Source organism: Cystoisospora suis (assembly GCF_002600585.1).
Source record: "Cystoisospora suis strain Wien I chromosome Unknown contig_271, whole genome shotgun sequence".
Lineage (NCBI taxonomy): Eukaryota > Apicomplexa > Conoidasida > Eucoccidiorida > Sarcocystidae > Cystoisospora > Cystoisospora suis.
The window spans coordinates 65,709-75,569 of record NW_027153073.1 but is presented as its reverse complement, the minus strand read 5'-3'; the positions used below and the strand labels follow the sequence as shown (position 1 = coordinate 75,569).

The 9,861-nt window shown below is 53.9% G+C and overlaps 3 protein-coding genes across 3 annotated transcripts in view; 2 read left to right on the top strand and 1 right to left on the bottom strand.

Annotated features, from left to right (window-relative positions):
• CSUI_000693 (uncharacterized protein) overlaps nucleotides 1–3,739 on the top strand; it is a 10,909-nt gene extending 7,170 nt beyond the window's left edge. Inside the window, exons 7-9 of the mRNA XM_068060924.1 lie at nucleotides 142–553; nucleotides 1,292–1,509; nucleotides 2,271–3,739. Coding sequence (XP_067927107.1) covers nucleotides 142–553; nucleotides 1,292–1,509; nucleotides 2,271–2,912 — 1,272 coding nt within the window. The 3' untranslated portion in view covers nucleotides 2,913–3,739. The remainder of the gene's footprint in view (nucleotides 1–141; nucleotides 554–1,291; nucleotides 1,510–2,270) is intronic.
• Nucleotides 3,740–4,685: 946 nt separating this feature from the next.
• CSUI_000692 (uncharacterized protein) lies at nucleotides 4,686–7,352 on the bottom strand. Its single transcript, XM_068060923.1, has one exon. It carries the CDS (start codon nucleotides 6,331–6,333, stop codon nucleotides 4,954–4,956), a length of 1,380 nt encoding a protein of 459 aa, XP_067927106.1. The 5' UTR covers nucleotides 6,334–7,352; the 3' UTR covers nucleotides 4,686–4,953.
• Nucleotides 7,262–9,854, top strand: CSUI_000691 (uncharacterized protein). The gene is made up of 2 exons (XM_068060922.1): nucleotides 7,262–8,701; nucleotides 9,308–9,854. Exons 1-2 carry the CDS (start codon nucleotides 8,032–8,034, stop codon nucleotides 9,451–9,453), a joined length of 816 nt encoding a protein of 271 aa, XP_067927105.1. The 5' UTR covers nucleotides 7,262–8,031; the 3' UTR covers nucleotides 9,454–9,854.
• Nucleotides 9,855–9,861: the final 7 nt, after the last annotated feature.

Genomic DNA, 9,861 nt, shown 5'->3' with positions numbered 1-9,861 from the left:
CTTCTTTTTGTTCTTTCACGGGCATGCTTACGCTGGACTGGCAGACTTCCCCTCCGGCGTCGATGCCTGTGCGTCTCTGAGATGTCCAGGTCGTCTAGTTAAGATTTCTGCTTCTGTTTCCTGCTCGTCCGTCTGTTGTAGGTGCTGAATCTGCATCCCGGACAACTGCTTCTAGACGCTGCTTTCGGCGTGGAACTCAACTCTCCTTCTTCATTTGCCTTGCGGTCTTTCCCTGGAGCTGTTGATGAAACTTCGTGCTTAGACCCTATCGTATCTCCGCCCCTTGGGTGTCATTGTGAAGGTGGAGTGTGTGGGGCCATCACTCGCAGTCAACGAACTCAGGCACTTCTTGACCCTTGGGCTCCAGGCCGCATAGGAAGTGACGCGGAAGGGGGTAAAGGTCCGGCAGAGGAGGATATGATTGTTGGTGGGGCTATACCGTATGTACTGAGTGTAGCTCTTGAGTACATGCGTTCTCTCTTGAGCCACCAAGTATTGCCTCATCGAGTTCTCCAGACATTCATTTTTGATGTCTGTGTCTTCTTTAGGAGAGGTAAGGGATGCACAAGTTCATCTATGTCAAGGAGCTGGTCATTCATGCCACGATACGCAGCATGAATGCCGCCGTTTTTTTACTTATGGCATGCACATCATTTCTCCAAACCCAACAGTGTAGTATCTACGGATCAGACGTTCTTATTCGATGCGTCTTTTGACTGGGGAGTATGGTCAGGCTCTTGAGTCAGCATTGCAATGCAGACACGGAAGTGAAGTCCTGAAGACACAATGGATCTGTAGAGAGTGACAGTCTCAGATGGGGCGATAAGGTTTCCTCTACAACCATACGACTCACGAGACTCTTCACAATATCAAGGGCGCCGAGTGGAAACACCGTGTCTTTGGGACAATGAATATAAACGTGTATAGGTAATGCTCTCATTCATTGCCACGCTGTTGATGACACCTCCTCTGTACGTCCATGTATCACGAACCTACTCCAGTCATCGCCGTGTTTTGTCAGGAATAATTTTGAGTTCCTCACCTCTTTTTCTATAGGGTTGATGGTCCACTTCCTCTCTTAGGTCAGTGTGTATGTATTCAGATCTTCCCCAACATTGCTGGGGTACATGTATGCACAACCCGTTGACATCATGGTGGTAGTTGAGAGGAGGATGCTTTAGGAATGAGTAGAAGAGCTATTCTATTGAGTTCGTTTCGGGTGGTGTGGAAAGGCGCGTACTGACGCTTCTAACCTTTGTGTGCGAGCGTGAGAATCATGCCCTTCTTATAGGAGATATTCTGCGCCAGTTGATGCAGTACCACGTGCTGCTCGACTCCCCCGACATGCTTCAGAGGTTATGCCTTATCTGGCAGCATCTCCGCTTGCGCGCCGGGGTGTGCGCGTATTGCGCTAGGGACGAACGCTGGACACAGCAAGCGTGTCTAGACATGGCTTTGCGTCATCGAGACTGGAGTGCCATTGTTAGCATCCTAATTCAGCTCAAAGAGGTGAGCGCCGACATCGTAACGGGGTGACTTGAGCTCTTTCGTTCTCTAGCGGTGTCCTCAAGTGTTGGTGTCATTCTAGTTACCACCGTCATTCACTTAGACGCAAAGGAGCTAAAACAACAATCCACTCTCTGTCGCGGTCGTTGATGGGTGTACTACGTCACCGCATCATGAAGCCTTGGTAGGGACGACCTTCTACTTTACCATGAGTATGCACCCCGGCACCTTTGTAGAAGAGGCGTTCTCTCACGCTGTGATGCTCACACCCTGTTAAGCCTCAGGCGGCACGTGACTACTATCGGAGTCGTCTATCGGGCACCTGTATCGGCCTTCCGACTCTTTTTCTCTTCACCGATTCCTTACTCTCGGGTGTGGTTGCTGTATGACTGTTGCCTGCCTAGTCCCTCGTCGGGAAAATACATTCACAGACTGCGAAGCTTGCATGTCCGAGACACGGCGGTGAGGTGTCTGCATCTAGAGAAAGTGAACACGCACGTGGAGACTGCTTTCTGCCCTGCGATCTACACGATTCCTCCGTATTCTGAAATCACTTCGAATCTCTATCGAAGGACACAGTTGTGTCGAGTGCTGTGTGAAAGCGCCTCGAATCAGCCCAGAAGGTTCGCCTTGACGTAGTCGTAGCCGTGAAAAGTCTGTCCAGCCGAGACAGAAAGGTTTTTCTCTGTCAGTCGCTGCCGTCACTCATCCTGGATTAACGACAACGCTAGGGTCCGTTTTCTGTTGTGGTGATTGTTGCGCAGTACACCCGAGTTGTTCCTCTTCTCCGCCGTTACGGGGTGTCCTCATATCCTCTAAAAGCCTTCCTTCGTTCTGTAGCTGCAGACGTGAAGGCACAGGAAGCTCAGCCTGGGCTTCTCCAGCATATTCTAGCCTGTATACGTGCGTGGGCAAATGAGGCTTCATTGTCATCCTATCTTGCCCCTCCGAACCTGGCAGAGTGTGCCTTATGGTTGCCTCGCGCACTTGGTCCGGCGGGAGCTCCGAAGCAGCTCCCGTCTGTCCAGGCGCAGCACTCCCCGGGAAGCGCCGCCGATGTCGAGGCATCTGTGAATCCGAAAGAGGAAGAAAACATCTCAAAAGCAAAGAGTAAGGAGAGCGGGGAGCAAGATGGAGGTAGCGACAAGAGAGAAGAAGAGGATCTGGGGGATCACAGCCGAGCAGAAGAGCAAGAGGGACAACCCGGACAGGAGGATGAACAAGTAGAATGGGAAGAAATCGGAGAAGTTAGTGCGACGGTAGCTGAAGGGAGTGAGCTTAGCGACAGTGATGAAGACCCGCGAACAATGTTTGACTTGGACGAACAGCAGCATCACTTACTAGAGTCCGCTTTGGGCGAAAGTGAGAAAGAGCAAGATAAGACTGCCATAGCCGCAAACTGGTGATCCATCTAAGTGGGTTACAAACCTTTCCACGAAGGTGAGGAAGTGCCAGTCAAAAAGAGGATCGAAGCGGCAGGTTTCGCACCCTACTCTTGGTGGAACGATTTGGATTCGTTGTCATCATCAGCTCAGAGGTACGGTGGGCAGAACAGTCACCAGTTGCGGGCGACGATGGTAAAAGCGAGGGTGTTCGGGTCCGTCTCACTTTTGAGATAGGGACTAAAGACAATCACCAACAGAGGAAGTAAGTCTACGCGGCGGGCGCAAAAGTGGAGTTCGTCAGCAGGTCCCCGGCAACCCGGACAGAGCTGTAGCTGACAATGCGCGGAAAGAATCAAATGTCCTAGACAAAAAGTCTGCATCCCGCACCTTCTTTCACGCATGGGAGTGAGCGGCCAAGGGATCCTCCACTACTACAAGCAATCAGCGAAGCTGTGTGCTCTTTTCTTACGGGGTCTTGGCATGCTGGCGACTGCTGGCGAATTCTCAGCCGCGTAGTCGCCCTCAATGTGGAGCGGGCAGCTCAGGGGGGAAGTGATTCGGACACGCCGCGTCGGTCGTGAAGCTTTGAGCCGTTCAGTGTTGTGGTTGTCAAGCTCTGCCAACCACTTCGTTGCTGCACGCGTCTGGAATGAAAAGTTCGAAGTGGTTCTCTTCTGAGCTTCTTAAACACCTAGTGTGTCACTTCAGTCCGTATAGCAGAGTTCAACTGTTATTCGAGTCAAAGAACAATTGTGATTGTGGATTTTTTAACCAAAGGAATACAAGACTGGCTGTTTTGGTCGTTGGCGTCGGCGTGGCACGACGTCTACGCCCCTGAATGGGCTAGATGGACCGTTAGTGCGTGGATTCGCTTCTCGGGAAGTTTGCCCGGTAAAGGGGGTGACGGTGGCAGCGACGCGCGACCCCATGACTGCCGTCGTATCAGACCCACACGTCGGACTACGGGAAGAGGAACTTTCAAAACCGAGTACTGCGTTCACGCTTCGTGTCCCGTGTGCACCCTGTCGTACCGTTCACGCTTCGTGTTCCATGTGCAGCCTGCCTTAACCGAACCAGCAAAGACTGGATCAGCTTGGTCGAAGCGTTGGTCGTGAGTGCGTTTGCTTTTGCTAAGGAGTACCCATGCCGTATGCGACGTAAAGCTCGGAACCCCGTGGGCTGACACAGTATTTAGTTCTCTGGGTCCAACGCAGATCACAGTTCTTCCGAGCGCTCCTCCCCGCCCTTTCTTTTCTTGTTGCCATGTTGACGCGGGAGCGAGCCATTTTTGTCAACCACGAAGTTTCCACAGGGGTGCGCCCATACGGTGTCTATGGAAAGCCGCTGTGCTAGGGCCCGTCCGCGGCGCTGTTCGGTTGCGTTGTGCTAATCCCCCCCAAGAGACTCTGCTGCAGTCCAGCCAGTGGCCTTCTTCGTTCACTAAAAAAATCTGCGGTGGGCTCGGGAACTGCCACGGGGCGAGAAGGCAGGACAGTCACTGTCGCAGGAACGACGGAAGTTCCCCAGCTGATGCTCTTGTCAGCTTGTTAGGGTGGACCAAATACCAAAGTGTGGTGTAGCGGAGACCGGTTACCTATTGTGATCTTACTGAACAAAGAGCCACACCCCGCCGCCGGTCAAAACCCCTCCAGTCGACCTATGCCAGAAATAGTCCGTATACAACAGCACGGACTTATCCCCAGCGGGTTGTCCTGACTGGTGCACGCATTGCTAGCTCCTACGCCGCAGTAACGCTTGGTGCTTCCCATTTGCACGACTTCAACAGGAAGCGGTGCTGGAGTTTTTTCTTTGCTTCAGTTCATCGAGAGATGAGCACGGTCGTGAAAACGTACACTGGCCGGGTATCCTGCCCCAGGTTACACCGTGAGGTCTTGGAACGCTTTTCAACCTCGCCCAGGAAGCGGGGTTCCCGCGCACAACACCTATCAGTTGCCAGCTACTGATCCCACTCGCGAGCGCCCGTGCCGACAAAGCCAAACAAAACGTATCTCAATCAGGGCCGTTCTCCCTGCGATATTTCTTCGCACGCATCACACTCGGCTCATCTTCTTCGTCTTCTCCTTCCCGAGCAAAACAGTACGTATAAAGCAGCTAAAAGGATGCCGACTCCAACACAGGCCCCCAGAGCAATAAGTACGATCTCAGTGGTGGACAAACCCGGCTCTGGAGGAGGCTGTGCATACGGCATCATTACAGGAGCCGGATATGCTGCACCCTGGAGTGCCAAGGGCTGCAGTCCGCCTAACACGACCTGCTGACCTCCCAAGCCGCCAGACTGCGCCAAGGCGGACGCTCCTCCGCTCAGCGCTGTGGCTAACAGAGCGTCAATAATTTGCGTAGTCGCTCCTACCTGGAGATGCGAGACCGGTGAAGAAGCCGGGATGGTGGCTTGGCTTCGGCGCTCTTGAGCGAAAAGGGATGCGCGAGCATCAGAGATTCGAGTGCGGTGACTTCCAATGACGGGTGATTGAAAGCTGTGCAGGAGAGAGTTTGGCTGAGACTTAGGGGACTGAGGCCCAGAATACCTCAAGCGGGAGAGCTTGGCGAAATCCGTACCAGTGTCGCTGAGTGTAAGCCGGTTGCGTAGCTCAGGGTGGCCCTTGAGTGCAACCCGGCGAGCAGGCGAGCCCCTCGCGGAGGGCGAAAGAAGAATAGAATGTTTGGTCTCGAGAAGAGAAAAGAAGTCAGACTTGTCTGACACCGGTTCAGCCTTTGCAGCAGTATCATCGCCAGACAGCTTCTTCGGCGTGGGAGCTGGGGGCTCATTCGACGCGCTTCCTCGGACAGGCGGGAACGTTTCCTCTCTCTCTTGCTGTTGCTGGTTTTTCTGCTTCTCTGCAACCCCTCCCCCTCCCGGTTGAAACGCAGTTAAACCAAGCTCCTCAAGATGCAAGTCCGAAGCAGGCTGCCAAGAGCGAGGCCCTCTCCCTTCCCATACTGCCAGTTCTTCTCCTTCCTGCTCGCGTGTTTCCTCAGGAAGGTGGCCTCTTTCCAAGGCTGCACGAGCCTGCATCTGCGCCGACACCTTGCTAAGAAACATCTTACCGAGTTTCCTCTGAGTCATCCACGCCCCAGTAGAAAGAAATGAAAAGTTCGGGCTACCCCCCTTAGACCGTTCGTCGCTTGCGCTTTCGATCTGCGGGAAGACTAGGAAAGGGCTCTCCCTTTCATAGCTGTTTCCCCGTGCATATACAGGTCGAACGTTGGACAGCACGTCCGAGCTCTTTGCCGGTGCAGGAGCCGGAGGAGAGAAGGCACCATTTGCCAGTGAGGAGCTAGGACCAGACGATAAGGGGACATGGCTCCGGAAGTTCGTTTTTTGCGGACTGACTCGCACGGAAAGATAGACAAGTGCAAAGGCCAGGGCGAAACAGAGAAAGCCCTGTCCCCGCAGAGTTGAAGACAAGTAACGTGGCACCATCTCACCAGCGCTTCCCTGTAGAAAAGCAGCGAACCCCCAGGCACCCGTGGCACAAGGAGCATTCTCACTCCAGGCGTACCGACAGACAGTGGTGCGCCATCCGCCTGCCCTACGAGTCAGCGAATGCACAAGACACCCACAAGGGACTAGCCGGGCCGCGAGTGTGAGTGAAGGCAAGGAGTCTACCGGAAAAAAAAGGAGAACGGGCGTAGGTGGCGGCAGCTACACTTACAAGAAGTCCATTGTGAACTGATGCGGTCGAACTCTGGCCACACTGTGAGGCCGGAGGAACCGGCGGCTGACGAACTTGACTGCACTGGGAGCGAGATTTCCTGGAGGGCAAGGGCATTCGCCTTCTTCCTCAGGGGAAATAAGAAACCCGCCAGAGGGTTTGCGTTCAGTGCTGTCAGGCTCCGTAAATGAGATCTGAGGGACGATTGTGTGGGATGGCTTTCCCAGTGGTTGTAAAGTGACACTGTGGTCGAACACGTGACCGAAAGAGGGGAAGAGGAAACCGCTCTTGAGAACGCTATTACCCCAGCCGACTGCAGCCAAACTTCATAGCCACCGGCTACGCCCGCTCTTGTCTTCACCTAGGACAAACCCCTGAAAAACAAACCAAGAGCGTTTTTATACATATGCATGCGATACCAGAGAGAAAAAAAAAGAAAGAACGGAGTGTGGAGAGCTGCTTGGTCCACAAGTTCCGTCACCGGGAGTGCGGCTCCAGGCCTGTCCTGCGGAAGGGAGCGTAGAAAGGGAGGCAGTAAAGCAGCAACATTTTCGGCAAGTCCACGAACACAATCTCGACTGAGACATGAAAATGGGACGTCCGCAGCTCCGTAGCTAGTGGGTTCGAATTCGTGTCCATGAAAGGGCCAGGTGTGTCGGTTTAGCTCGACGTTTGCATGGCTAGCAGTCTGGCGCACTACAGACAGTAAAGGCAAGAGCTCACCAGTCGCAGTGAACAGCTCAGCCTCCGGTTATCTGCGTTCCTTGTCCTACTGTGGATTTTCTTTGTAATGCACTGGCGGTCTCTCAATTTTAGAGGCCTCGGGTGATAAATATGCGACGGAGAACTACACTGTGGCATCAAACGCCATCCGTGTCTTCCGACAGTCCATCTCGGCTAGCGGCGACTACCTCTCTGGTTCCACTTCCAGGGCCTGCGCCTGAACAGCTCACGGCAGGTCGTTGCTTCGGTAGCTTATTTTCCTTGGCGGTATATCTTCTGAAGACACGTCTTTTTTTCTCCAAAGCCGCTATACTCGGATCTGCCCGTCTTTGGGAACCTGTCAGAGCGCTCTCGGGCGCTCGCCTGCCCAACCGAGAAGCCGATGCATGAAGTAAGAGACAGGAGCCAGCACGTCGCATCCTAGCCCAATGAGGCTTGGCGGCTCTCTGAAATCACTCCGAAAATGGATGTGAAGCAGCTGTTCTCGCAGCTCACCGTTGTCTTTGTCTTTTTGCTTGAGTGCTGAGCGCATTTGAGCCATCCAGTTCTAGCTCCGGACTGCACGGCTCAATCGCAAGGAGCGCCGCCTACAGCCGCGCGGTACGGAGCAGTGGCAGCCTTTGTCTACTTCTATTTCTCTGTTCGATGTCCTCACCAGCCTCCTACATATGCAGGCATACTGTCGCGCCTTTCATGTCAGGAGGAGTCACTTCTTGAGCTGCCGCCTTCTCTGTTGATCACCCATGGAGACGCATGGCAAGGCACCTGGCTCGGGGATGACATGCCTCAGGGCTTCCCGTACCATAGGGCACGGACCTCCCTCTTCTTCCCTTCGGTGCGTCCCGTTGAGTGCAGCATCCGGAAAAATCAGATGTAGGAGGGACCTTCTGAGGATACTTTCCGGCCTCCCCCTATTCCTACTAGTTTTTTCTTGGCAATCGCAGCCTCTTTCCCCGGGTGCACGAGCTCCGTTGGATATAGTTGTCGCTCTCGCAAACCTCCTTCCCCGAGACGTTGGAAGGACCCTCTCCGGGGACACGCTTGGTCGGGGAAGGTCTGAGGAGTCAGATACTAGGGCATTCCCTTTTGACGATGTTTTATCAGGGAGGCTGGTCCCAGCGTCAGTGAGGTCCAACCAAGATGTTGGAGATATCTCTACACCCGGCAGGAGTCTGCGGCTTCGTGGGGAAGATGGAGACCCCCTCGAGCCACCCTACGCATTTTCAAGGCCTTTTTCACAACACAGGGAATACTTTTCTTCCGGTCGACATACGGACGCTACAGCGGCATCAGGTCAAACAGGAAGAAGTTCAGCTCCCAGGGCAAACGGGAAAACAAGCGGACTTGCGCAGGAGGTAGAGAGACAGAAAAACGCTTTTGTTACTCTGCAGGCCGCTTTTGCCCAGCTCGCGCGTAAGTCGAAAGGAAGTTGCAGTTTTGTGTGTCAGGATCGAATTGCAACGGTGGCCGGCCACCTTGTGACGGAGTCGCTTCTTGCACATGTGGTCTAGCTCTACAGGCTCACGCGAGTGGTAAGGTCGTCCAGGCTCTGGTGAATGCCAGCTTCTCGGTAGTTTAGGATACTGCCCATAGCGTTGGTGCACCCATTTGACCTTTCAATGAGAGCAGCAGACGCGGCAACTAGGAGTGATTGTGTGGAGTGTGCTCCGGAAGCGTAGTAACAATGTTAGCTGCAGAATCATTTTCCAATCAGAGGCGCTTAGGCTACCTACAGACTCTCGTGCAAAACGGGTGGCAACCGTGGGACAGGCCGTAGTCTGGGGTTCAGTGTTATGAATGCCGGCGTCTCTCCGATACGCATCAGATACCGCGGTCACTTCCTCCAGGGCGGCGGTCGGTCGGTTCGATCATGTGGGCGCCTGGGCCACATGCTACTCGGAGGCATGAATCGTAGACCGCACTCGTGATAGCTTCGCTGTGCTGTGTACTGCGCCTTCCCTTTTCGCCGTTCCATTGTCCTTCCTGGCTGTCGTTTCCTTCTGTCCTGTCTGCTGATAGAATTCCATCCCGACGTCTATGAGACTTCGCATGTACGCGGACTGATAAAGTGGTGGCAAGACCCCTACATTGTGATTCTCCTTTGCCTGAGCTTTGGGGGCCTCGTCGCGATGGGCGTCTGGTGTCTCGTTGCCAGCTACAAGTAATGGCGCACATCCCCCTCCCCGTTCCTGTATTGGCCCTCCGACAGAACCACGTCAACCCACCTTGGGCGTTCACATTCTTGCTGGAAGCTTGTGAAATCATTCCCTTTCGACTGTGGAGAAGGGGATGCTAGAGAAAGATCACACGAAATCAGATCATCAACCTGGGAAGCCTGTTAAGTCAGCGTTCACCAGCGCCGTGTTCTTTTTTTCAAACACTCCCTCTGGAAGGTCTTCTACTTGGCTCTAGGGACTTCAGAGCAGGGACTAGGGTCGAGGTCCTGCATTCCTTCCTTTTTCTCTGGTTTGTGCCCGAACGTATGCGGGGTGACTTGTTACTGTCAAGCAGGCCAGCGAGCCCCGGTAATGTGTGATCTTCCGCGCAAGGCGTGCTGCAAGCCTATGGCGCCT